General features: G+C 55.6%; 1 protein-coding gene across 9 annotated transcripts in view; it reads right to left on the bottom strand.

The window, feature by feature from the left end:
- Window positions 1-27,445, bottom strand: part of DGKK (diacylglycerol kinase kappa) — a 188,033-nt gene that overhangs the window by 25,532 nt on the left and 135,056 nt on the right. For all 9 annotated transcript variants that reach the window (XM_050965366.1, XM_050965367.1, XM_050965368.1 and 6 more), the window contains exons 10-17: window positions 17,840-18,002; window positions 15,742-15,850; window positions 15,065-15,204; window positions 14,408-14,489; window positions 12,970-13,061; window positions 12,164-12,263; window positions 11,559-11,805; window positions 686-787 (exon numbers count right to left, since the gene is read on the bottom strand). In XM_050965366.1, coding sequence (XP_050821323.1) covers window positions 686-787; window positions 11,559-11,805; window positions 12,164-12,263; window positions 12,970-13,061; window positions 14,408-14,489; window positions 15,065-15,204; window positions 15,742-15,850; window positions 17,840-18,002 — 1,035 coding nt within the window. The remainder of the gene's footprint in view (window positions 1-685; window positions 788-11,558; window positions 11,806-12,163; window positions 12,264-12,969; window positions 13,062-14,407; window positions 14,490-15,064; window positions 15,205-15,741; window positions 15,851-17,839; window positions 18,003-27,445) is intronic.

Here is a 27,445-nt window from a genome sequence, read left to right as displayed (position 1 = left end):
CAGGGGGAACCCTAGGTATTATTGATTTCCAACACACACACTGATGAGTCAAGGTGGGGACCCCCATCCCTGCCCCACTCCAGAGAGTTGCACTCCTCTGCTATGGTATCTGGACTCTGTAGGACACAGCCTGTCAGAGCCTCCACAGCCCCCTGCACACGGCTGGCCAATTTCTCTTGGAATGTCCAGGCCTCCAGCCAGCGCCTACACTGCCAAGGCCTGACTGTCCAAACATCACCAGCTCTGAGCCACCCAACGGTGGGCATGGGCGTAGCTTTGGCAGACAGCGTGTGCAATCCCACGGCACGCTCACGTTGCACAGGGCCCTAGCATTCTGACGGCTGGAAATCTCCAGGCTTATCCTGGTTTGGCCTGTCTGCTGTGCTCTGAGCCTGGTGTTTAGATTGCTCCAGGCACTATGCGGGCAGCAAAGGTGAGCCCAAGACCAATACTCCCCCGTCAGTTACACAACAGCAACCAGGAGTCCTGTCACAGTCACAGATGCACTGTAGTACGTAGCTGGGGGGCCTCCACTTTGGAAAGTGGGCCCCCTTTAATCTGTGTATTTGCCATCCCCAGTCCTGCCTTGGTTACAGTTTCTCCGATCATTTTAAGTAACAACCGATGTGGAAGAGCCCATGATCCTGAACAGGGAGTGGGCTGCATGAAGCAGCCGGAGTCTTACCAAGGATTTCGGTCTCTTTGCTGAACTCTTCCAAGCTGTCCTTCTTGCTGGAAGCCGTGACGCTCCGATAGGCTTGAGTCTGCTTGTTCTGCTCATCCACAGCTACACGGGAACAGGCAAGGCATGCAACGTAAAGCCAACGCTAGGGCTATGGCTACACAGCAGTGTCAGCTCAGGGTTCATGGGACTCGAGTCAGCCCATTCATGTCAGGGAACCCTGGGCTGGAGCATCTACACTGCATTTTAACCCTAGGTTAAGGATTTGCCGACCCATGCTCAAACCTAGGGCTCTGGCACCCATACTCCAGTGCGCAGACCCAAGTCAAAGTAACCATACCCCACAGTGCCTTGTGCCCCCTACCCCATCAACACTCTAGCCCTAGGAACGTGGTGCACTGTGGGAAAACTCTACTGCCCTGCCTGTTTCCCAACTGTGACATTCTATTGATGGGACTCAGAAACAGGGGCGGCTCCAGGCACCAGCACGCCAAGCGTGTGCTTGGGGCGGCAAGTCACTGGGGGCGGTCCACTGGTCACCGCGAGGGTGGCAGGCAGGCTGCCTTCAGCAGCTTGCCTGCGGAAGGTCCGCTGGTCCCGCGGTTTCGGTGGACCCCCCCGCAGCCTGTGGGAGGTCCACCGAAGCGTGGGACCAGTGGACCCTCCGCAGGCAAGCCACCGAAGGCAGCCTGCCTGCCGCGCTTGGAGTGGCAAAATGCCTAGAGCCGCCCCTGCTCAGAAACACATAATGACTCCTGTGGTAGCTGTCCTGGGAGCACATGGCAGTGTGAAAAAGATTTACTCTGAACTGCCCCTAACCTGAGAACTAGGTTCCCCACTAGGCTGAGGCACATGGGCAGGGCAGGCCCCTGTTCTGAGGGTAACTAGGGCACCCAGCTCCAGGGCTGCCAGACTGCATCATGGGCTGGTCAGGGATGGAGTTTTTGTTTGGCTGGTTTTTATTTATTGTTGTCTGTTTGTTTTGAATGGAGGTGTCTGAGGAAGAACACACGCCCCCAGCCTGACTGCTGCCGGATGCTGAGCAGTGAAGGGCATCCCCAGGACTTGGGGTGCAAGGTGTTCCAGCACCCCCAGGATCCATTAGCTCTGCCCCTGCTGCACACGGGAGGCAGGGATAAGGGATCCCTGGGAGGCTGTGGGGTAGTTTGGGGGGCTGGCTCCCACTATCCCACCTGACAATGCATGCAGCCTGGGCATTCCTGCACACACAGCCCCAGGGAGGATGGGGAATCCCGGGGGGGGGGGTAGGGACAGAGAGAGTGGAGCAGGACTAAGCCACTGCCCAGGGATGAAGCAGGGATGACCCTCAGTACCCTGGCAGCCAGGAGCCACTTCCCACCAGTCAGCTTTGCTCCGTTCCAGGCAAGCTCTGCACAGCAGTGAGGAGGAGCTGGAGCAGACAAGGGGAGCAGGCTTGGCCAGTCAGTAATGGCGTTTCCAGCCTCTGCGCTGGCTTCCTGCACCGCTGCTCCTCTGCTGCCAGGAATTCTGGGATAGATCTGGAGGTCTTCCAGGACCTGAGTCAAGCCAGAGCCATGTGCACAGGAAAGTAATAGGACTCAGATCCTAGATCCCAGCTTAACACGGGCTTGGACCCTCCAGCCCCGCAGTACGGCAACTAGGTTAGCATGGCTGCAAAGGGGGGTTAGACTTGAGCCCAGGCTTACATTGCTGTATAGACATACCCTAGGGATGCCCAACCAGCACCTGGATGTACCCAATGCCTTCTCAGCTCATTCCTGATGGGTCTGACCATTGCAGGTGTTTCCACTCCACCTCATAGGGCTGGCTGAGCTCCCAAGGCCCGGGGGGCAGAGGGGTCTCCTGTCCCAGCACAGATACCCCAGTCAGGAGGCCTCTGCAGGCTGTCATGGCACCTGCTCCTTGGTGAACCAGGCCCGTGCAGGAGCTGCTACCTGGTCCTGACATTCTAGAGAGTATACAGAGCCTAAAGCCTGCAGACGGGGATGCCAGAGATATTGTCTGGGCTGGATGCTCAGGACTCCAGCTCTATCTGGACCTGCCAGCAGCCCATGCAGTGCCAACGAAGAATGGGCACAGTGCTCCTGGCAGCTGCAGTTAGAACCGATATTAGATGAGGCAGCTGGAGTCTGGCTCACAGGAGGAAAGGCAGCAGGATTGGGCTTTTCATTAGTGCCAGGCATAAAGTGAAGGGGCTGGTTCCATGCCCAAAGACCCAGGCGGTCCGGCGTACGCTCTGGAATGATGAGAAGTTTACTGGGCAGACAGAACCATCCAGGAGATGGGGACCCCTGCTCTTTGGGCTCCTTCCTGCACCACACTCCATGCTGCCAGGACCTGTGACCCCTGGCATCCAGGGATGCTGCTCCTGGATTAGTCACCCAGAGTGCGCTCTCTGGCTTTTATTAGGGTCACCTCTGAGTGATTCACACTGGTGACTCAGTGTCCCAACTTCACAGAGGGGGAAACTGAGGCACAGAAGAGTCCAGGCCAAAATGATCAGCAGGGACCCATGCTGTGGGGTGCCTCTGTTTTGGGCATCCTGCCTGGCCACATCTGGCTTGATTTTTAGAAGCGCTGAGCATTAAAAAAACCCAAAACAGTTACCTACTTTTCTTAACTGTTGTTCTTTGAGATGTGTTGCTCATGTCCATTCCATACTTGGTGTGTGTGTGCCCACATGTGCGGTCATCAGAGATTCTTGCCTTAGCAATATCCATTGGGCCAACTTTGGCGCCCCCTGGAGTGTCATGCTCATGCGTCAATATATCAGGCACTGCCAGCCCTACGCCCTCATAGACTCATAGACTTTAAGGTCAGAAGGGACCATTATGATCATCTAGTCTGACCTCCTGCAAAGCACAGGCCACAGAATTTCACCCACCCACCACTGTAACAAACCCCAAACCTATGTCTGAGTTATTGAAGTCCTCAGATTGTGGTTTGAAGACCTCTAGCTGCAGAGAATCCTCCAGCAAGTGACCCGTGCCCCATGCTGCAGAGGAAGGAAAAAAACCTCTGCAGTTATCTTGCTGATAACTCTGACAGAGGGGCAGGTGGGCGGGTAATGGAATGGACATGAGCAACATCTCGAAGAACAATAGTTACGAAAGGAAAGTAACTGTTTTTTCTTCTTTGAGTGCTTGCTCATGTCTATTCCATTCCAGGTGACTCACAAGCAGAATCAATGGAGGTGGGCTTTGAGCTCACAGTCTTGAAGCTTGTAGCACAGCTCTCCCAAACCTAGCATCATCTCAGGCCTGCTGGGTCAGCACGTAGTGCAACGCGAATGTGTGGACGAATGACCAGGTGGCAGCCCGACAGATCTCTTGGATTGGCACCTGTGCCAGAAAGGCTGCTGATGACACCTGCACCCTAGTCAAATGAGCTGTCATGATTGCCGGCAGGGGCACATTTGCCAGCTTGTAGCAGTAGCAGATGCAGGCTGTGATTCAAGATGAGATTCTCTGGGCAGACACTGGGCGACCTTTCATTCTGGCAGCGATAGCAACAAACAACCGCATTGACTTATGGAATGGCCTTGTTCTATCAATGTAGAAGGCCAGTGCCCATCTGACGTCCAGGGTATGCAGCCTTCGCTCGTCATCCGTCACATGAGGCTTTGGACAAAGGACTGGTAAATAAATGTCTTGACCAGTGTGGAATTGGGAGGCAGCCTTGGGCAGAAAGGCCAGATGCGGACACAGCTGGCCTTTGTCCTTATAGAAGACCGTATACGGCAGCTCTGATGTGAGCGCCCTGACTTGTACACTCTACTGGCCGAAGTTATAGAGACCAAGAAGACCTTCTAGGAGAGAAGGAGAAGACAGCAGGAAGCCAGAGGTTCGAGGGGGTGACCCATGAGCCTCGACAGAACAAGATTCAGGTCCCAAGGGGGAACCAGGTCACAGGTGCCGACTCCATGGGTGCTCCGGGGCTGGAGCACCCACAGGAAAACAAATAGTAGGTGCTGAGCACCCACCGGCAGGCCCCTCCTCCCCCACCCCCAGCACCAGGCCCTGCCGATCAGCTTGTCCCTGTCCCCCGCAGTGCCTCCCTCTGGCCGCCATCAGCTGTTTGGCAGTGTGCTGGGGGAGGAACAGGGGGCGGGCCTGGGCAACGCATGGCCCAGATGCGGGGAATGGAAGGGGCAGGAGCAGCCCCTTCCAGCAACTGAGATGCTGTTCTGCAGCCCTGTGCGGCAGTTGCCTGTGACAGCCTGACTGGGGAGGTGACTCCCACTGCCTGCCTGGGCTTGGGTCCCCTGAAGCTGAGCCAGGCAGGAGCAGAAGCCACCTTCTCCCCAGCCAGGCTCTCTCAGGCAGCTGCCGGGCAGGGCTGCAGAGCAGCGACCGGGAGGGGCTGGCGTTAAAAGCGGCTCCCTTCTGCTTCCCACCTGAGCTCCTGGGAAGCAGAGAGAGCAGCAGGGCATGCTGGGAGGGCAGGCACAGGAGGAGGATAAAGTGCCCCCCCCCGCAGGTAACATGGGGCTGGGAGAGTGTGGTGGCCCCAGGGCTAGGTGTGGGGGACACACGTGACCTGCCCTTTTACTCATGCCCCTCCTCTCGACTATGGGGAGGCATCAGTTGAATATGGGGCACCCTCAGGGGAAAGGGAGGGGGCGGACCAGGGATGGGAAGAAGTGGGATGGGGGTTGGGCATTGGGGGAAGGGGCGGAGTGGGGGCAGGGCCTAAGATGGAGCAGGGGGTCGAGCACCCCCAGGAAATCTGGAAGTCTGCGCCTATGGACCGAGTCCCAGACACGCAGGTAAGGGCACTCCAGACATTTCAGGAACCGCACCGTCATGGGATGGGCGAAGACTGACTGTCCTTGAAACAGAGGAACGCCGAAACAGCCGCCAGGTGGATGGAAGATAGTGACAGGCCCTGGAGCTTAAGGTAAAGTAAATAGTCCAGGATGTCCTGCAGCGGGTACTGCAGCAGGAATATGTCAGTCAGAGGACCAACACGTGAACCACTTCCACTTTGCCACATAGGTAGCCCTGGTGCATGACTTCCTGCTGCCCAGCAGGACCGGTTGGACACTAGCAGAACACTCCTGCTTATCCATACTCAGCCAAGCAGCAGCCAAGCTGTAAAGTGCCGCGACAGCAGGTTCGTGTGTAGCAAGTTGCCATTGTTCTGGGAAAGCAGACCTGGCCGAAGAGGTACCTGCAACAGGGTGGCTGTCGAAAGACTCAGCAGCATGCCAAACCAGTGCTGAGAAGGCCATGCTGGGGCTATGACAATAACAGATGACCTGTCTTGTTCCACTTTTAGCAGGATCTTGTGGATCAACGATACCAGTGGGAAGGTGTACATCAGCACTCCCAACCATGGGATCAGGAAGGCGTCTGACAGGGACACCTTGTCCCTGCCCTGCAGAGAACAGAACATGTGGCACTTACTGTTCTGTCTGGACACAAACAGGTCCACCCGGGGAGTCCCCCACCTGCGGAAGATTAGGCTGATCACCTCTGGATGGAGCAACCATTTGTGGCAAGACAAGGTCCTGCTGAAGCAATCCGCCAAGACGTTCTTTGCCCTGAGCAGGTTGCTGGCCACCAAATGAATGTCGCGCCGCACACAGAGGCTGAGAGCCTCCTGACAAAGGGCTGAAGACCTGGTATCCCCTGCCTATTGATGTAATACATCACGGCTGTATTGTCCATCAAGACCTGCACCACCCTGCCCTTCAGGGTGGGGTAAGAATACCTGACAGGCCAGGAGAACAGCTCTGAGCTCTCTGATGTTGATATGAAGGGCTAGATAGTTTGTAGCCAGCAGCCCTGGGTGTTGCGCTCACAAAGGTGGGCTCCCCAGCCCAGATCCAATGCATCCAAGACAAGGTGAGCGATGGAGACAGGGTCATGAAGGGAACCCCCTGCAGCACTAACTCAGGATTCAGCCACCAATTCAGGGACGAGAGGACATGACTCAGCACTGTGACCACTCAGTCCAGGGCATGTCTGCTGGGGATGTAAACCGAGGCCACCTACATTTGTAGAGGCTGCAGATGAAGTCGAGCATGGCTGACCACGTATGTGCATGCAGCCATATGTCCTATCAGTCGCAGGCACGTGAGGGCCGTGGTAAGCAGATGGCTCTTTATGTGGGACATCAAGTCCAACATGGCCTGAAAACCACTCCGATAAACTCTATGCGTTTAACCAGTGTAAACATGGACTTCTCTGTGTTTATTAACAGTCCCAGATCGTTGCAGATGGGCCGCACCAGATTGAGGCTGTTGCACCCGTTCTGGAGACCTGCCCGTGATGAGCCAGTCATTGAGATATATGAAGATCTGGACCCTTTGATGTCTCAGGTAAGCCACTGCCATGCATTTCGTGAACACCTTGGGGGCTGAGGACAGGCCAAAGGGTAGCGCTGTGAACTGGAAGTGACGCCTAGCCACTATGAAACACAGGAAACACCTGTGTCCCTGGAATATGGAGACATGAAAGTAAGCATCCTTTAAGTTAAAAGTGGCGTACCAGTCCCCTGGATCCAGGGAAGAGATAATGGAGGCCAGGGACATCATGAAGAACTTCAACTTCTTGAGAGACTTGTTGAGGCCACGCAGATCCAGGATAGGTCTGAGGCCCCCTTTGGCCTTCGGGATTAGGAAATAATGGGAATAGAATCTTCTTCCTTCCATGTCCCAAAGAACCTCCTCTATAGTCCCCAAGCCCAGGAGCTTCTCGACCTCCTGAACAAGGAGTTGTTCGTGAGAAGGGTCCCTGAAGAGGGGTGGAAAAGTCGGGGGGGGGGGGAAGGAGGAGCAGCCAAGAACTGCAAGGTATAGCCCCAAGGCACTATGTCCTGGACCCAGCAGTCTGACATAACCTGCGACCAGGCCGAGCAGTAGGGGAAAAGGCGGTCACAGAATCATAGAATATCAGGGTTGGAAGGGACCTCAGGAGGTCATCTAATCCAACCCCCTGCTCATAGCAGGACCAATTCCCAACTAAATCATCCCAGCCAGGGCTTTGTCAAGCCTCACCTTAAAAACCTCTGAGGAAGGAGATTCCACCACCTCCCTAGGTAACCCATTCCAGTGCTTCACCACCTTCCTAGTGAAAAAGTTTTTCCTAATATCCAACCTAAACCTCCCCCACTGCAACTTGAGACCATTACTCCTTGTTCTGTCATCAGGTACCACTGAGAATAGTCTAGATCCACCCCCTTTGGAACCCCCTTTCAGGTAGTTGAAATCAGCTATCAAATCCCTCCTCATTCTTCTCTTCTGCAGACTAAACAATCCCAGTTCCCTCAGCCTCTCCTCATAAGTCATGTGCTCCAGCCCCCTAATCCTTTTTGCTGCCCTCTGCTGGACTCTTTCCAATTTTTCCACATCCTTCTTGTAGTGTGGGGCCGAAAACTGGACACAGTACTCCAGATGAGGCCTCACCAATGTCGAATGAGGGGAATGATCACGTCCCTCGATCTGCTGGCAATGCCCCTACTTATACAGCCCAAAATACCGTTAGCCTTCTTGGCAACAAAGGCACACTGTTGACTCATATCCAGCTTCTGGTCCACTGTAACCCCTAGGTACTTTTCTGCAGAACTGCTGCCTAGCCATTCGGTCCCTAGTCTGTAGCAGTGCATAGGATTCTTCCGTCCTAAGTGCAGGTCGAGGAAAGACGGGTAGGATCCGATTGGCTGACTGGGGTATCACTCTCGGATGCACCCTCAAAATGATTGCTTCTGGCCCCCTGGGTGTTTGGCAGCCCAGGCTGGTCTAGTGAATGGGAGGAAGAAAGGTGACAATGACTAAAACCAGTGTCCCTTCTCCTCATAGGTCCCTGACAAGACTGCCTGGCGGCAGCGATGGCCAAAAGGGCTTCCTGGCTGACTGAGGCATGTGCATGCTCAACAAGCGAAGGGTAGCCCTGGTATTGTTCATGCAGCCTGGTGTCCATTTGATCTGAGAACAGACCAACTCAGTCAAAAGGGAGGTCCTGGATCGAGGCATGCATCTCCTGGGACAGGCCTGCAGTCTGGAGCCAGGAACTACAACACATGACCACTGCCGATGTGACCACCCTTGCCACTGAATCCACTGCATCCCATGCCTTCTGCAGGGAACATCTGGCCACCGCCGTGCCCTCCTCCACCAACATGCCCAGCTCCTCAGCCAGACCCTGAGGGAGGGATTCCTGGAACTTCATAAGACTATGCCAGAGATTAAAATTGTACCAGCCTAGCACGACCTGATGGTTTACCACCCGGAATTGCAGGCTAGGGGCTGAATAAATTTTTCTCCGGAAAAAAATCAAGATTTTTGGCCTCTTTGTTTTTGGGGGTCGAGGAGGTGGGGACCTGTCTGTCCTTCTCATTGGCCACAGACAACTAGCAAGCCGAGGTGGGTGGATATAAAGGTATTTGAACCGCTTGGCCAGCACATAGTACTATTTCTCTGCCCATTTCAAGGTGGCAGGGATGGAGGAGGGGGTGTGCCACAGGGTCTTGGCAATCTTGAGGACGATGTCATGTAAGGGCAGGGCGACACGGGTGAGCGCAGAGGCCAAGAGGACATTGAAGGTGGTGTCCCCTCCTATTCCGCCCTCTCCTGCACCCCAAGCTCCAAGTTCTTGGCCACACGCCAGAGTAGGGCTTGACGCTCCCTGAAGTCATCTGGTGGGCTAGCTCTGGAAGGTCCCACAACGCCCTCATCCAGGGATAAGGAGGGAGGCTAGACCACTGATGGAGGTTCTGGGGTCTTGACCACAGTTGGAGAAGGAAGCTTAGGGGTGGGCACAGGTTCCTCCACCCCAACCTCAGAAAGGGCTTCCAGTACCTGGTGTGGTGCTGGTGGGGCTGCCGACCGATGCTCCAACATGGCCACCAAGGAGTGCTGCGAAGGGGGCATCGTCACAACCGGTATGCCCCACACACTCCAACACAGCCATTACGTTGGCCACTGGCCATGCTGCCACTGCGGTGCCGCAGACAAGGGAGCGAGTTCCAATGCCCAATCGTGCCAGTGGGACCTGGGTGATGGGCTGAACTGGCCTTCTTTCAGGGAGGAGCCATTAATGCCTGCATTTGTTTACTGGTCGTGACTACTGGTGACCACTGACCTGGTGTAACTGACCAGTGACTGTACTGGGGAGAGCGGTACTGGTGCCAGGGAGACCAATGCCAAGACAGGGAGAGTTCCCACCGCGATGGCGATCAGAATCAACACCTGAAGGACGACCAGCGAGAGAGTGAGCGGTGCCGGGAAAAGTAGGGGGAGTGTTGACCCCATGCCACTGAGTAGCACTGAGAGGATCGGGATGCCAGCCTGGGTGGCCGACAATACGACTGGGACCTGCCCCTGGATTCTCTGACATAGCGGAGAAGATCAACGTCTTCTGTCTGGCAACTGGCGCTGTTTCCTTGTCCCCTGAGGGGTCTTAACGGTGAGCTTGCCCTCTTGGGGAGCCTTAGCCGGGTCTTGCAGCACCAGGGTCATCATCAGAGCAGGTGGAGATCTGTGCTCTCTCTGCGCCTGGGGAGCCTGGGATGACGACGGTGCAGGCAGGGGTATGGGTTCCTTACCACTCCCAGGATTCGGTGGCAGACCTTTAAGGGGGCTGGGAGCCACAACTGGGGAGGCACAATCGCATGGCTCCAGAGTAGCCTGGCAGGCAAGCCTGGGTCCTTTGGTAGGTGACGCCTGGGCCTTCTTGCTTGGTGCCAGGGAGCGCTTTTTAGCCTTCTTCTTCAGCACCAGTGATGGCGAACGGAGCTGGGAGAAGTGGGTGTTGGTGGTGTGCTCTGCATGGAGGCTGAGGCGCTCTGTGAGACCTGCCTGAACAGCCCAGAAGCCAGGCGGAGGGGAGACTCCATCTGGAGAGTCCTGAGGCGGATATCCAGCTGTCTCTGGGTGCGGGGCAGAAAGCTTTTGCAGATCCAGCACCACTTCTTAACGTGTGACTCCCCTAAGCACTTAAGGCAGCTGCTATGGGGATCACTCACAGACATAGACCTGCTGCAGTCCAAGCAGGGCTTAAACCTAGGAGACCAGGGCATGCCCCACCTGGCGCAAAGTCCCCGCTGGGATCCTAACTACTAACACACACTTAATAAATACTTAACACTACTATATGCAAACTATGTACACAGGCACTAAGGCCCAAAGTTCAAAAGGAGAAACCAGTAACTCTTGCTAAGCAAGAAAGGTGCTTGACTGACCACCACGGGCGGTAAAAAGGAACGGAGTAGGCGTAAGGTTGGCAGTGCCTGATATACTGCAGCATGAGCATGGCACTAATGGGCTGACACAGCTGGCCCTACGGGTTCCGCTAAGGCAAAATCTCCAACAACCGCGCATGTGGGCGCGCACACCTAGAATGGAATCGACATGAGCTAGCACTTGAAGAACTTCCTTCGAGTGAACCTAGCATCATGGTGAGGCAGGTCCTGGGTCTCTCCAGCTGGGCTCCTCAGAGTGAAAGGACTCAGAATCAGTGACAAATGGGGGCCTTGCCTTGCCTTGCCCAGGTTACCGGCAGGATCAGGACTGGCACATGGCTCCCAGCCCCTGGATCTACGCACTGGGCCATGCTGCTAGTCAATGTACCTCTTAGGGGTCAGCAGGTGCCTGGAGGGAGGTCTCTGTACCCTGCCTAGACACTGGGTCCGTGGCCGCTGGCATTCCCGCTGCCCTGGAGGCCAGCAAGGAGCTGATAAAGTACTAAGCCTTGCAGCTGGTAGTGTCTTTATGACAGCAGAGGACTGATCCTCCCAGCGCAGCCTGTCACAGAAGAGAGCCAGCCATGGAATGTGAAATGGATCGGCAAGGCCAGTGACCTTGCAGAGGCCTTGGGTCTGGCTGACCCCCAACACTGCAGTCCCTTCCTGTCTTGCCCAGGCTCCTTACCTTTCTCTGCCTGCTCAATGATTTGCCGCAGGGCCTTTTTGAGGCTGTTGGCTCTCAGCATTAGCTGCTCCTTGGATTTGAAAATCCTGGGCACAGGGCTCGGGTTGAAGCTGCCCCCTCTACTACTCTCCTTGGCCTCGGGGCCAGGTGGGGCAGTGTGCGTGCTCCCCTCAGGGACAACAATTGCCTGTGATTCATCGTTCAGCTCCCGCACCAGGGAGTCCAGCTTTTCATTCAGCATTGCACACTGCAAGAGAGAAGCTAGTCATACTGGGGGCATGAACCACGGTGAGCTGGGGTGTTCGCTAGCATGCAGCCATGGGCTGGTCCCGGGGCGGTTGTTGGGGGGTCACACAGCCTGCATGGCACAGCACACGGCTGCTGCTCCATGGCATGGCTGATGGGAACATCCTCTCTGTGGCAGTGCATTCTGAGGTGGTCCCAGGCAATGGGTTAATCCATGCTGCGAACCTTATGGAGAATCCAAAGGCTTAAATCCAGCAATTGCCAAGACTGCAGCTGCCTGCAAAACTGATTGTCTGCCACAGGGGGGCGCTAGTGGCACAATACGCATCTCTGCCAGGCAGTGCCCTGCCAGGACTTACCTTCCTAGCCATGGTGTCAGCCTCCTGCTTGTTCTCGATGGCCCTCTCATAGGCCTTGCCAACCTCGGCCACAAAGCTGTTCACCGTTCCGCATAGGAACCTGTCAGAGAGAGCAGCATCCGGGGGCAGAGCCCGGGTGAGAGAGGGGCTCCTGCCCACACCCCTCCCTACCAGCCGGGCACAATGCCCCTGGAATGCTGCTCCTCCATTAGCCAGCAAAGGGCGCTCTCCAGTCCCACGAGGGAGGCCCCCACCTCCAGGCCAAGCTGTACCACCTGCAGCGAGCACAGCAGCATTTGGTGCTGGTGAGAGCCCAGCGCCCTGACATCACCCTCGGCCAGGCAGCCGATGGCACTCTGGCAGGGCCCCCGGGACGTGCCTCTTGCTGATGCAAACTGTAGCTGTCTGGGATTACATGGCTCAGAGGGATGGGCTGTGATGCCCTTCACCATTTGGGCCCAGCACGGAGCCAAAGGCACTAGCGGCTGAAGGCTACTTGGAGCCCTGTGTGCAGTGTTCTGGGGGCCTCAATCCAAGCTCCCTGGCCCAAATCCTCAGAGGTACTCGGCACCTCATTCACACTGATTTCAAGACCTATGAAGATCTGGGCCCCACCAACCACGTCACAGCATCACCCCCTCATTGGCACGGTTCTGCCCCGTTGGCACTGCAAGCAGAGGCCAAGGACGGGATGGGCCAGAGACCCCCAGCTCCCTCGTAACCCTCGGAGGAAGCCCACCAGACTGAGCTCCGGTAGGTCAGCAGGGTGGGGGAAGCTTGGCCTGCTGCTGTCTGTGCCCCCTTACTTTGCAGAAGAAATCACAACCGAGTGCTTGTCAGATTCCAGGATCTTGGTCAGGTGGAAGGCCACAGAGTCAGCGTAGTGAGAGATCTGGGCCTGCGGGACACAGAGGGAATAAGGGCACCTCCTGAGCAACAGCAGCAGTACTCCCGGTGCCCTCTCTGGATCCTCCTGGGCCAGCTATGCTAGAAGACTGTAGGGATGTGCAAGCCCCTGCAGCAGTGGAGGAGCAGTGCTCAGTGCCTAAAACCCCAGACTGGGAGTCAGGCTGTACCCCTGGCTCGCTGTGTGACCCTGAGCAAGTCATGGCCCCACCCCGTGCCTCAGTTTCCCTATCCTGCTCCACTCTGATTCTCTGCATGCCTGGGGACACCTGGAACCTGCCGATCCATCATTTCCTCTTGTGTGTTCTGTTCAGAAGTGCACCAAAGGCCAGCTCCCCTGCAACGGGGCTAAGTGGGGTGTGGATAGCCTGGATGTCCGATGACTCCTTTTTGGGGTGCAGCTGCATGCGTGGTGGGATGGTGAAGCTTCATTGCTTTGAAGATTGTGAAATGCTTAGAGCTCCTCAGGTGGGGCAGGTAGAAGATCAGGGTGCATGCTCTAGTGTGCGATTACAAACCCTGGGTTTGTTCCCACACACCCTTGAGGCAGTGGCAGCACTGAATGCCCACAGCCTGCCTGCTGCAAACAAATGGCAAGGAAGTGCTTGGAAATCAGACTCTGTGCTCATGCTACATGCATGGTGCTGCACAGATTCCAGCACCGGACTGTCTGAAGAACTGACAGGCTACAGAGACCAGATGGATGGAAGGGAAATCAAGGCGCAGAGAGGGGAAGCAGCCAGAGACAGGAACTGAACTCAGGTCTGCTGACTCCCAGTGCAGTGCTCTATCCACTAGAACACGCTGTCTCTCTTGCCACCACCCCCTGCATAGACTGTGCCACAGAGGCAGCCTGGCCACTCAGTAGCAGTAGCAGGCCTCTGCAAGCCCCATCAGGACCTTTTAGCTTCCATCCTAGGTACACAATCCCCATACAACCGGAGCTTACACCCTGCCCAGCAACTTTTTCCTGGCTTGTTTCAGTTAATTGTTTCCCCATCACCGAGGGCAGGCTGCATGCTGGGCTGAGCAGGTAAACACTGACACTGTGGCTTCAGGCTGAGAACTGCTGAACTCATTTCACCCAGGTCAGAAATCCTGGTTTCCCTGAAGCTTACAGTGCGGCAGCCTCTCCCCTCCAGTTACCTGAGGCCCTAGGTGCTGGCCAGGTGCAAGCAGTTTTCCCCCTCCATTCCCATGCTCAGGTAGCAGATATGCATAGGAAGAGGTCTGAACTCAGGAGCTGATGTCCCATGTCCCATGCCCCCAGCCCATCTGGGCCATGCTGCCACTTCAGGCCCCACCCGCCACGCTGGATAGGCAACAGAGAAGCTGTACCTGGATGCAGGAATCCCCATTCTCCTCCTCTTTGATGGCAGGGGGCGACTGCTTGGGCACCTCATAGGTCAGGACGCTCCACCTCGGGGGAAGGCAAAGACAAGATGCTTGTTGCCGGGGCCAAGCCCTTGCCAAGCTATGGCCTGGCAGCCAGCCCTGCCCGGAAACCCAGGGCGGCCCCTTTGAGATGAAGGCAGGCACTGGGCCATAGTGGGGCAGGGACCTGCAGGGAGATGGGCCTTCCCCATAGAGCACAGAGAGGGACTTGAGAAAGCCAGGACAACAGGATATGGCAACAGCAAGTCAGGGGCAGGGGAGGTGGCTCTCGTCTCAGTCCTCGTCAGGCCCTGGTGTCCGGAAGGAATGGGGAAGGGACTGGCAGCCCGGACAGACCAGTCTCCGAGAGCGGCCAGGCACAGAGGAAGACACCCTGCAGTAGGTGGCTATGGGACAACCTGCTGCCTGGGAGATGTGGCTGGAAATGCAGGGGCATGATGGCAGACTTGGGCTGATGCCCAGCCTCAGAGTCCTTCCCAGGGAGCGCTCATCCGGACTGAGCTGGTTCTCTTCCCCATTCGGGATCACGAGAGGGAAGCCCCCTTCCTGGCCCAGGGGAGGAGTGAGGTCTGCTCAGCTCACAGCCATATCCCTGCTCACCTGTCCAGCATCTTGGTGCTGGCCCGCTCCAGCTTCTCCAGGACCTGCAGCAGCTGGGTATCGTCGTCACAGAGACTGCCCCAGCCCAGCACCCGCGCCAGGTCATTGCCTGTCCCCAGCGGCAGGACACCAAGCTGGCACTGCCACGGTAAGGAAAGAATTGTGAGCAAGGGGCAGCCCTCGATCTGAGAGCCCAGCCAAAACCAATAGACATGGGGTGCTGTGTCCAATGGACCCATCCTTTGGTACATGCAGGATCCCCTCCACACCCTGGGGATCTTTCTGATGGGTGTGGACAGGATCTCAGGTCATACTCTGATTAATATCAGCGACGCTCAGAAGGGGAGGTCACTGGGGGTGTCCTAGCGATGGGCACAGCTGGCATTTTAGGATGTTGCTGGCATGCACTGCAGGCTCCTATCTAAACAAGCCGAGAGCACATCCAGCACCTGCACATGTCTGGCCCTGGTGACACACACCTAGCCCATGCCAGACCCACCAGTGCTGCCACTGTGCGATGGTTCTGGAAATGTGGCTCCTGGCTGTCAAGGCTTAGCACACGCCCCTGAGCCAGCTTTTCACTACTGCCAAGGCCCAAGGGGCAGTGGGGGCGGGGGCATCCCTCAAAGACACGGAGACGGGAGAGGCAGCAGACAGACAGACAGACTCCTCCTCACTTGCTTGTGCAATCCCAGCGCATCGATTTCGGAGAGGACCCAGCCCACGCTGCCATCTCCCCCGCAGACCAGGATCCGGAAGGTGGAGAACTTCTGGAAGAGCCGCAGGCTGGCAAGAGACACACAGAGAGGACAAGAGTCAGGGCTAAAAGGGGTCCCAGACACTGCCTTAGCTCAGCTCCCTCCAAAGAAGGCCCTGGCCTTTTCCCTCCCCCTGAGGGACAGCAGAGCTCACTCAAGCAGGAGTAACAGTCAGTGGTACGACTAGATCCATGGCTGGCCCAGGTCAGCTGACTCAGGCTTGCAGAGTGTGACAAAGTGGGAATGTTCTTAATGTTTTCTCTGAATATTGTGTGAGTGCCTCAGTTTCCCCTATGCATTTCTTAAGTATCTAGGTGGTGGGATAAGAGTGTGTGCTTGTTGCAGAGCCCTAGAGGGCCAGTGTGATGCTGTCTGCACAGAGAATGGCCGACACCCTGTCTCCTGGCAACTGATGGCCTGGGCCCCTCCCCTTAAGGCGCCAACTGAAGGTGTTGGAGAACAAGGAGATCAGGTGGCCTTCTTGCTCGGGAAAGAGACAAAGGTCAGAGGAGGGGCTGGAGGAGGTTTCAGTTTGGAGCTGGCTGGGAAAAAGGAGGGAGGCCCAGCACCGGGGTCTGGGCTCCCTGCGCCCCAAGATGGACGTGACTGAGCCGGGGGTCCTGTTGTCTGTAGCTACAAGCTCTGTTTTGGACTGTGTTCCTGTCGTCTAATAAACCTTCTGTTTTACTGACTGGCTGAGAGTTACAGTGAATTGCAGGAAGTGGGGGGGATACAGGGCCCTGGCTCCCCTACACTCTGTGACACAGGGCTAGACGTGAGGGGATATAAAATTGCAGGATAGGTGCTTGGGCTCAGGCTGGAGCTGGGCTGAGAGCAACATAGTATACCCAATCCAAACAGCCCAGGCTCACCTAGTTCAGAGCATTAAGGGCTGGAGCCCCAGTTCAGCCCCTTACAGAGTAGGTGGGAACTGCTGAGGTTTCTATTTGGCCCATCTTTACGAGGCCCTCCCAGCTACGGGGACATACGGGGTGTGCCTGGCTGGGTGGATGGAGTCATGTGTCTCTAGGATCTGAGCAGCTTCCTTGTTTTCCCTGGCCCCCAGATAGCTCAAAGAAGGAAGGGAGGGAAGGGACGCACCATCTCATGGAGTGTGAGGCCTGGCACTGCTGGTGTGAGCGCGTGGAGGGGGTCAGGCTGCAGGAGACACTGCAGGTGCAAGCACAGGGAGGGGGCTGAACTTCAGGGTGCCGTGTGGGCATGAGTGCAGGGAGGGGTCCGGGCTGCAAGGGGTGCTGTGGGCGTGAGCACTCAGAGGAAGTTGGGCTGCAGGGGGTGCAGTGGGTGCAAGTGTGTGGAGGGGGCCAGGCTCCAGGGGGCTGCGCCGATGCATGCGCACAGAGTGGACCGGGCTGCAGGGGGTGCTGTGGCATGAGGAAACAGAAGGGGCCGAGCTGCAGGGGGCCCTGTGGGTATGAGCGCAGGGAGGAAGTCAGGGGGCCGGGGACGCCCTGGGCATAGGCGCAGGGAGGGGGTCGGGAGGTGGGGGGGGGGCTTTGGGTGTGAGTGCAGGAAATTGACTGGGTGGCAGGGGACATCGTTGGGAAGCATGGGGCATGTGGAGTGGGCTGGGAGGCAGCGGACACTGTGGGCATGAGTGCAGGGAGTGGGCCAGGCAACAAGGGCCGCCATGGGCATGAGCACGGAGTGGGCTGGGCAGCAGGGGGCGCTGTGGGCGTGAGTGCAGGAAATTGGCTGGGTGGCAGGGGACATCGTTGGGAAGCAGAGGGCATGTGGAGTGGGCTGGACAGCAGCGGGCGCCGTGGGCATGAGTGCAGGGAGCGGGCTGGGCGGCAGGGGGTGCCATGGGCGCAAGCGCAGGGAGGGGGCCAGGTGGCAGGGGGCGCTGTGGGCGCGAGTGCAGGGAGTGGGCCGGGCGGCAGAGGGCGCCATGGGTGCAAGCACAGGGAGGGGGTCGTATGACAGCGGGTGGCAGGGGGAGCCATGGGCATGAGTACAAGGAGGGGGCCGGGCGACAGAGAGCGCTGTCGCTTACCCTAGGTGAGGGCCCCCGTTCATCAGGTCGAAGACTTGCGCCGGGTTGAGGAACTGCTTGAACTTGCGCAGGAACTTCACACCCTGGTTGTCACCACTCTTGGAGTTGACGAAGGCCAGCAGAGGGCTGGAGCAGGACGAGGGGCAGGTGGCCTTCCAGAAGCCTGGGGAAAAGCCGAGTGCCCCAGTGAGCAGTGCAATAGCCTAGGGCTTGGGTCCAAATCCCTCCTCTGCTACCAACTACCTATGTAACCCTGTCCCACCTGTGCAATGGGGACAACAGCACTACCCTGCCCCAGAGAGTATGAGGATAGAGATTGTGTGGGGCTCAGAGCCTGGCAATGAGGGCCAGGGAAATACTACAGAGAGCTGCTTTGGAATAGGCCGAGAGGAAGGGAGTGTAGAGGAGTGCCTTCACTTGGCCTTTCAGGCCATCGGCTTGGGGAGATTTTGGCTGAAGTACCTGGCAGATTCCCAGCCTCAGCCCCACATGACATGCAGGAATGTACACAATGAATGCTACTAATAATCCCACAACGAATGCTACTAATAATGGGCTCGGGGAGAGTCATAACCAAAGTCTCCGCCCCAAACTCAATAGAGAAAAGCAGCTCCCATGTGCAGCATGGCCCCACCCACGCTTTACAGCTGTGCAGGGTCCACGTGAATGCAGTGCCCAACACAATAGAGCTCGGATCTCATTTGGAGGCGAGCCACTGGCTGCTGCTCCAGTGTACTAATGACAATGGATGGGAAGGGAGATTGACGCCATAGCAGCAGTGCCTGGGACGGAGCTGGAGATGAACCATATGAGGAAACCTATGTTAACCCTCAACATCTGTGACATCCGGATACTATGGGAAGAAGTGCCACAGAAATGGAGACACACAGACCACTGCTGTTAAATTCTCTCCTAGTGCATTCTGGGGCTGATCTTGTTGCCACTGACTCTAATGGAAGTAGGATCTGCACCCCTTCTGAACGGACACTTATTCCACGCTTGGGTGTACTCCATGTTCTTCCCCAGATACACTGCCACCTTATTGAGGTCTGGCCCTGGCAATATATGCATGCTTGGCCCTTAGGTCTGATTCAGGAAGCATCCTTATTCAGGAAGGGCATTGTGATAAACGAAAGGGGGTAGTTCCCTTTTACGGACATCCAGACAGCTATATAGCTATAAAATTCCTCTTAGTAGCTGTTCTCTACTTGCTTTACCTGTAAAGGATTAAGAAGCCCATAGGTAAAAGAAAAGGAGTAGGCACCTGAGCGGAAGAACCTGACTAGTGACTTGCCTGCCTAGTGTAAAGGTTGCAGATCTCTCGAGGACTTGCAGCCAGAGGGAATAGGGGATAGACCGGAGAATCACACTGTCACCAGGAAAAGGCAGGTCTACGTGATTGGGGACTCCTTACTGAGAAGGATAGACAGCCCTATAACTAGGGCTGATCCAGAGAACAGAAAGGTGTGCTGTCTGCCGGGTGCTAAGATACAGGATGTGGACCTGAGGCTGAAGAGGATCCTAACGGGAGCAGGAAAGAATCCACTGATTGTCCTTCATGTGGGAACAAATGATACAGCTAGATTCTCACTGTAATGTATCAAGGGAGACTATGCCAGACTGAGGAAGACGCTTAAGGAAATCGAGGCTCAAGTGATCTTCAGTGGGATTCTGCCTGTGCCCAGAGAAGGGCAACAAATGTGTGACAAGATTATGGCGATCAACAGATGGCTCAGGCAGTGGTGCTATAAGGAGGGCTTTGGGATGTACAGCCACTGGGAAGCATTCATGGACAAAGGACTGTTCTCTCGGGATGGACTTCATCTGAGTAAGGAGGGAAATAGATGTCTAGGATGGAGGCTAGCACAACTGATTAAGAGAGCTTTAAACTAGGAATCTGGGGGAGATGGTTGGGAGATGTCCAGGTAATCTCCACACCAGATTTTAACATTGAGAGGGAAGAAGAAAAAGTAAGAAAGGATACAGCCGTGGGCAGAAGAATGGACATAAGGAGGAAGGGTAGTGTAGATACCAATCTAATAGGTGATACTGGTTGTAGAATGTCTGTGCCTAACCAGGTAAAGAATGTCAGTGAAGCCAAATGGCAAAAATTAAGATGTTTGTACACTAATACGAGGAGCCTAGGTAACAAAATGGAGAAACTAGAGCTACTGGTGCAGGAAGTGAAACCAGATATTATAGGGATAACAGAAACATAGTGGAATAGTAGTCATGACTGGAGTACAGGTATTGAAGGCTATGTGCTGTTTAGGAAAGCCAGAAATAAAGGCAAAGGTGGTGGAGTAGCATTGTATATCAATGATGAGGTTAACTGTAAAGAAATAAAAAGTGATGGAATGGATAAGACAGAGTCTGTCTAGGCAAAAATCACATTGGGAAAGAAAGCTACTAGAGCCTCCCCTCAGACAGTGCTTGGGGTGTGCTACAGACCGCCAGGATCCAATTTGGATATGGATAGAGACCTCTTTAATGTTTTTAATGAAGTAAACACTAATGGGAATTGTATGATCATGGGAGACTAACTTCCCAGATATAGTCTGGAGAACAAGTGCTAGTAATAATAATAGGGCTCAGATTTTTCTGGAAGTGATAGCTGATGGATTTCTTCACCAAGTAGTCGAAGAACCAACAAGAGGGGATGCCATTTTAGATTTGGTTTTGGTGAGTAGTGAGGACCTCCTAGAAGAAATGGTTGTAGGGGACAACCTTGGTTCGAGTGATCATGAGCTAATTCAGTTCAAACTAGATGGAAGGATAAAACAAAAATAGATCTGGGACTAGGGTTTTTGACTTCTCGAGGGCTAACTTTAAAGAATTAAGGAAATTAGTTAGGGAAGTGGATTGGACTGAGGAACCTGTGGATCTAAAGGTGGGGGAGGCCTGGAATTACTTCAAGTCAAAGTTGCAGAAACTATCAGAAGCCTGCATCTCAAGAAAGCAGAAAAAATTCATAGGCAGGAGTTGTAGACCAAGCTGGATGAGCAAGCATCTCAGAGAGGTGATTAAGAAAAAGCAGAAAGCCTACAAGGAGTGGAAGATGGGAGGTATTAGCAAGGAAAGCTACTTTATTGAGGTCAGAACATGTAGGGATAAAGTGAGAAAGGCCAAAAGCCATGTAGAGTTGGACCTTGCAAAGGGAATTAAAACCAATAGTAAAAGGTTCTATAGCCATATAAATAAGAAGAAAACAAAGAAAGAAGAAGTGGGATCGCTAAACACTGAGGATGGAATAGAGGTTAAGGATAATCTTGTCATAGCCCAATATCTAAACAAATACTTTGCCTCAGTCTTTAATGAGGCTAATGAGGAGCTTAGGGATAATGGTAGGATGACAAATGGGAATGAGGATATGGAGGTAGATATTACCACATCCGAGGAAGAAGCCAAACTCGAACAGCTAAATGGGACAAAATTGGAGGGCCCAGATAATCTTCATCCAAGAATATTAAAGGAACTGGCAGATGAAATTGCAAGCACATTAGCAAGAATTTTTAAAGAATCAGTAAACTCAGGGGTTGTACCGTACGACTGGAGAATTGCTAACATAGTTCCTATTTTTAAGAAAGGGAAAAAAGGTGATCTGAGTAACTATAGGCCTGTTAGTTTGACATCTGTAGTATGTGAGGTCTTGGAAAAAATTTTGAAGGAGAAAGTAGTTAAGGACATTGAGGTCAATGGTAATTGGGACAAAATACAACAACATGGTTTTACAAAAAGGTAGATCGTGCCAAACCAACCTGATTACCTTCTTTGAGAAGGTAACAGATTTTTTAGACAAAGGAAATGCGGTGGATCTAATTTACCTTGATTTCAGTAAGGCATTTGATACGGTACCACATGGGGAATTATTAGCTAAATTGGAAAAGATGGGGATCAATCTGAAAATTGAAAGGTGCATAAGGAACTGGTTAAAGGGGAGGCTACAACGGGTTGTACTGAAAGGTGAACTGTCAGGATGGAAGGAGGTTACTACTGGAGTTTCTCCGGGATTGGTTGTGGGACCAATCTTATTTAACCTTTTTATTACTGACCTTGGCAAAAAAAGTGGGAATGTGCTAATAAAGTTTGCGGATGACACAAAGCTGGGAGGTATTACTGTGATGCAGTAGGGACTGTCTGTGTGGGGAGTGGGAGAGCAGGGGAGGACTTTAGGGGATGGACGATGCCAGGGCCTGTAACCTGAGCTAGGTAAGGGAGGGGAAAGGTCAACACCTTTGCCCGGGAAGGGGAACAAAGGAAGGGAGTGGCAGGAGGGAAGCAGTTTGAGTTTGGGCTTGGGGCTGCGTGGGTGGAATTCAGGGTATCCTAGCTAGGATCCAAGCACCCTGAAAGCCCAGAAGGACTCGGTGGAGGGGTCCTGACTGTGCCTGCAAGCTCTGCTGTAACCTGTGTTCCTGTTGTCCAATAAACCTTCTGTTTTACTGGCTGGCTAAGAGTCACTGTGGGTCCCAGGAAGAGGGGTGCAGGGCCGGACTCCCCCACACTCCGTGACAACTGGTGGCAGCGGTGGGATATACTGCACCCCGTGGACGGCGCTTCCTGCAGTAAGTGACTGGGGAGCAGTAAAACGAAGGGGTGGTTAACCCCTGGGAGTGTGTGCCCAGTGAGAAGGACTTTGCAGTAACAGGGTCCCCCGGGGGATTGCAGCGAGCGGTCCCAGGGGCGAAGGAGTCGGCAGCTCGACCCTGGCAGAGAGGTGGTGACCTCACGAAGGGCTGGTGCACTAGGGGTCCCCCTGGAAACCGTGGGGAGCGGCGAGCACCCCGGCCTGTGAGTGGTCAGCAGGAAGATGTATGCCAAGTGGTGCAAGTGCGACCTGCTGGAGCTGTGCAAGCAGAGGGGGTTGCGCCCGGGGAGACGCACCAAGGACCAGCTGATTGCCCAGCTGGAGCAGGGAGACCGCATGAATGAACGGAGCCCTGTCTCTGAGGGAAGCAGCCGAGCAGATGCAGCGCAGGCACCAGTGTCTGTCCCCGCTGGGAGTGGTCAGCCGGCAGACGAGGGCTTCCCGAGACCCCCCCTTCCTAGGCGTAGGGGAAGGGCGGGGAGTAGCCCAGTGTATACTGAGGGCACCGTGACACCCCCGGCCAGCAGGGGAGCCTCACGGCGAAGCTCACCCCCCAGCAGGGGATCCTCCCGGTAACGCTCGGCATCCGTGGAGCGGAGGCGGCTGGAATATGAAAGGGAGCTGAGACGGGAAGAGCTCGAGTTAAAGAGGCGAGAGCTGGAGGAGAAGGCGAAACAGCGTGAACATGAGGAGAACCAGCGTAAACATGAGGAGAACCAGCGCCAGCGTGAGTGGGAGGAGAAGGAGAAACAGCGTAAACATGAGCTGGACCTGGCCCGGCTGAGGAGAAGTGAGGCCCCGGCTGCGGTGAGTGAGGGGGGACCCAAGCCTACAAAGAGCTTTGATAAGCACTTGCTGCCCCGGCGTAAGGAGGGGGAGGACATAGATACCTTCCTGACGGCCTTTGAGAATGCCTGCGAGCTGCACAGGGTTGACCCTGCAGACAGGATCGCAGTTCTCACCCCCTTACTGGACTCCACGGCCGTGGAGGTGTACAGCCGACTGAAAGGGGCGGAGGCAGGGGACTACGAACTGTTCAAACAGGCCCTGCTCCGTGAGTTTGGGCTGACTCCTGAGATGTACCGGAAAAAGTTCCGGAGCCAGCGTAAAACCCGTGAGGTCACATACCTACAACTGGTCAACCGGGCGCAGGGGTATGCCCGCAAGTGGACAGCTGGGGCCCAAACTAAAGAGGACCTGCTTGACCTATTCATACTGGAGCACCTGTACGAGCAGTGCCCGTCCGACCTGAGGCTGTGGTTGATGGACCAGAAGCCGGAGAACCCGCAGCATGCAGGCCAGCTGGCCGACCAATTTGTGGACAGTCGGGCAGGGGATGGCAGGGAGGAGTCTCGAAGGAGCAGGCCTGCCTCAACGCAGAGAGAGAGTCATCATGGGACCTCCCAAAGGGGGCCTATGGAGAACCACCCCAAAAGGGGAACATCCAGCGGCAGGTCCCTCCGACCCACTCAAGGGTACCCACGAGATATGGGCTGCTATCGCTGTGGCCAACGAGGTCACATACGGGCCCAGTGCCCCAAGCTCAGGGACAGACCAAGCAGACCCAACCCGCAGAGGGTGGACTGGGTAAAAACCCAATCGGAGGAGGGGCTACATTCCCAGGAAAGGGGGGTTGGCAACATACCACCTGTGGATGCTCCCGGTTCCGGGTTTTTGGTTTACCGGGTGGGCGCGGGGCTGCCCCTCCGGAAAGAGTGCATTGTTTCCCTGGAAGTGGATGGGAGGAAGGTCACTGGGTACTGGGACACGGGCGCAGAGGTGACGCTGGCCCGGCCCAAGGTGGTGGCCTCAGATCGGATGGTGCCCGACACCTACCTGACCCTGATGGGCGTGGGCCGGACCCCATTCAAGGTACTCGTGGCAAGGATACACCTGAAATGGGGGGCCAAGGAGGGCCCCAAGGATGTGGGGGTACACCAATATTTGCCCACTGACGTGTGAATGGGAGGGGACCTTGAGGACTGGCCTAGTAACACCCAGAGTGCCCTGGTCGTGACTCGTAGTAAGAGTCGGCAAATGGCACTGCTCCCCGACAACGGGGAAGGTACTCGACCTGAGGTGCAGGACCCTAACTCAGGGAGCGGGGAACGCCCAGGGGCACGGTGCAGAGAGGCTGCGGCCTCAGACCCAGCCAGCAAGAGAGAGCCGGTCCCCATTCCTGTCCCAGCTGCTGAGTTCCAGGCCGAGTTGCAGAAAGATCCCTCCTTGCGGAAGCACAGGGACCGGGCTGACCTTAGTGCGGTACAGACCATGAGGAGAGGTTGCAAGGAGAGGTTCCTGTGGGAGAAGGGGTTCCTGTACCGAGAATGGGCTCCCCCAGGGGGAAGTAGAGTCATGGGGGATCAGGAGGCAGCTGGTGGTTCCCCAGAAGTTCCGTCACAAGCTGTTGTACCTGGCCCATGACATCCCTCTCGCAGGGCACCAGGGAATCCGGCGCACCAGGCAGAGGCTGCTACAGAACTTTTACTGGCCTGGGGTCTTTACCCATGTCCGACAGTACTGCCAATCCTGTGACCCCTGCCAGAGGGTGGGGAAGGCCCGGGACAAGGGGAAAGCGGCTTTGAGGCCTTTACCCATCATAGAAGAACCTTTCCAGAAGGTAGCCATGGACATAGTGGGACCCCTCAGCAAGACGACCCGGTCAGGGAAGAAATACATCCTGGTGGTGGTGGATTTTGCCACTCGCTACCCCGAGGCGGTGGCCTTGTCCTCTATCGAAGCAGACACAGTGGCAGATGCGCTGCTGACAATTTTCAGCCGGGTGGGGTTCCCCAAGGAGGTCTTAACGGACCAGGGGTCCAACTTCATGTCGGCCCTGCTCCGGTCCTTATGGCAGAAATGTGGGGTCCAGCACAACTGGGCCTCAGCGTATCACCCCCAGTCCAACGGGCTGGTAGAAAGGTTCAACGGGACGCTGAAGATGATGCTAAAAACATTTATGAACCAGCACCCGCAGGACTGGGACAAGTACTTACCTCACCTGCTGTTCGCGTACAGGGAGGTGCCCCAGGAATCTACCGGGTTTTCACCTTTCGAACTGTTGTATGGAAGGCGGGTAAGGGGGCCCCTAGACCTGATGAGGGACGAATGGGAGGGGAAGGCCGCTCCCGAGGGAGAGTCAGTGGTGGAGTATGTCCTGACCTTCCGGGAAAGACTGGCCGAGCTCATGGGCCTGGCCAGGGAGAATCTGGCCCGAGCCCAGAGGAGGCAGAAGGTCTGGTATGACCGCACAGCACGAGCCCGTGCCTTCGCCACCGGGGATCAGGTGATGGTTCTTATCCCCGTGAGGAGAAACAAACTCCAGGCCACCTGGGAAGGGCCCTTCAAGGTTATTAAGCAACTGAATGAGGTAAACTATGTGGTGGAGCTGTCAAACCGGGCACATCACCCTCGGGTGTACCATGTGAACATGATGAAACCATACTATGACAGGGGGAATGTGGTGTTGGCCGTGTGTGGACATTGGGAGGGGCAGGGAGATGACCCCTTAGTGGATCTATTCCCTGGGACAAAAGCTGGTTCCCCCCTGGAAGCGATTCCCCTCTCTGAGCAACTGATCCCGGGCCAGCACGCTGAGATCAGAGGGGTGCTGCATCTGTACCGACAGCTGTTTTCCAACCAGCCTGGACGCACTAATTTGATTGTCCACCGGGTGGAGACCGGGTCACATCCCCCTATAAGATGCTCCCCTTTTCGGGTCACTGGTAAAACTGCCCAGGATCTTGAAAGAGAGGTCAGGGACATGCTGGCTTTGGGGGTGATCCAGCCGTCTTCCAGCCCTTGGGCCTCGCCAGTGGTGCTAGTCCCCAAGAAGGATGGGTCAATCCGGTTCTGTGTGGACTATCGAAAGCTCAATGCCATCACCGTATCTGATGCCTACCCTATGCCCAGGCCTGACGAGCTCCTAGACAAGCTGGGAGGTGCACGGTACCTCACCACTATGGATCTTACCAAAGGCTACTGGCAAGTGCCGCTGGACGCAGATGCCAGGCTGAAATCGGCCTTTATCAGCCCTCTGGGGCTCTATGAGTTTCTGACCCTGCCCTTCGGCCTCAAGGGAGCGCCGGCCACCTTCCAGCGCCTGGTGGATCAGCTACTGAGGGGGATGGAGAGTTTTGCTGTGGTGTATATTGACGACATCTGCGTCTTCAGCCAGACCTGGGAGGACCACATGTCCCAGGTTAAACAAGTCCTAGACCGACTCCGAAAGGCTGGGTTAACAGTAAAGGCTGAGAAGTGCAAGGTGGGGATGGCTGAAGTATCTTACCTGGGCCATCGGGTGGGGAGCGGCTGCCTGAAGCCGGAACCAGCCAAGGTGGAGGCGATCAGAGACTGGCCTGCTCCCCAAACCAAAAAGCAGGTCCAGGCCTTTATTGGGATGGCGGGGTACTATCGAAGGTTCGTGCCCCACTTTAGTGCCATAGCCGGCCCCATCACTGAACTGTGCAAAAAGGGGAAGCCAGACAAGGTGATCTGGACTGAGCAGTGCCAGGAGGCTTTCCGGGCGCTGAAGGAGGCTCTGGTTAGTGGCCCAGTTCTGGCAAACCCAGATTTTGACAAACCCTTTATGGTGTTCACTGATGCCTCAGACACGGGACTGGGGGCAGTGTTAATGCAGGAGGATGAAAAGGGGGAGAGACACCCCATCGTGTACCTGAGTAAGAAGCTGCTACCCCGGGAACAAAGCTACGCGGCCATCGAGAAGGAATGCCTGGCCATGGTGTGGGCCCTTAAGAAACTAGAGCCATATCTCTTTGGGCGACACTTCACCGTGTACACCGACCACTCTCCCCTGACCTGGCTGCACCAGATGAAAGGAGCCAACGCCAAGCTCCTGAGATGGAGCCTGCTCCTGCAGGACTATGACATGGACGTGGTCCATGAGAAGGGAAGTGCCAACCTGACAGCGGATGCGTTGTCCCGGAGAGGGGGTCCTGAACTTCCCCAGGTCACTGGGCAGAGTGACCCCGCTCAGTTCAGTCTTGAAGGGGGGAGAG

Source organism: Gopherus flavomarginatus, chromosome 8 (assembly GCF_025201925.1).
Source record: "Gopherus flavomarginatus isolate rGopFla2 chromosome 8, rGopFla2.mat.asm, whole genome shotgun sequence".
Taxonomy (NCBI): domain Eukaryota; kingdom Metazoa; phylum Chordata; order Testudines; family Testudinidae; genus Gopherus; species Gopherus flavomarginatus.
The sequence above is the reverse complement of the archived record's forward strand: the minus strand, read 5'-3'. Positions and strand labels throughout refer to the sequence as shown.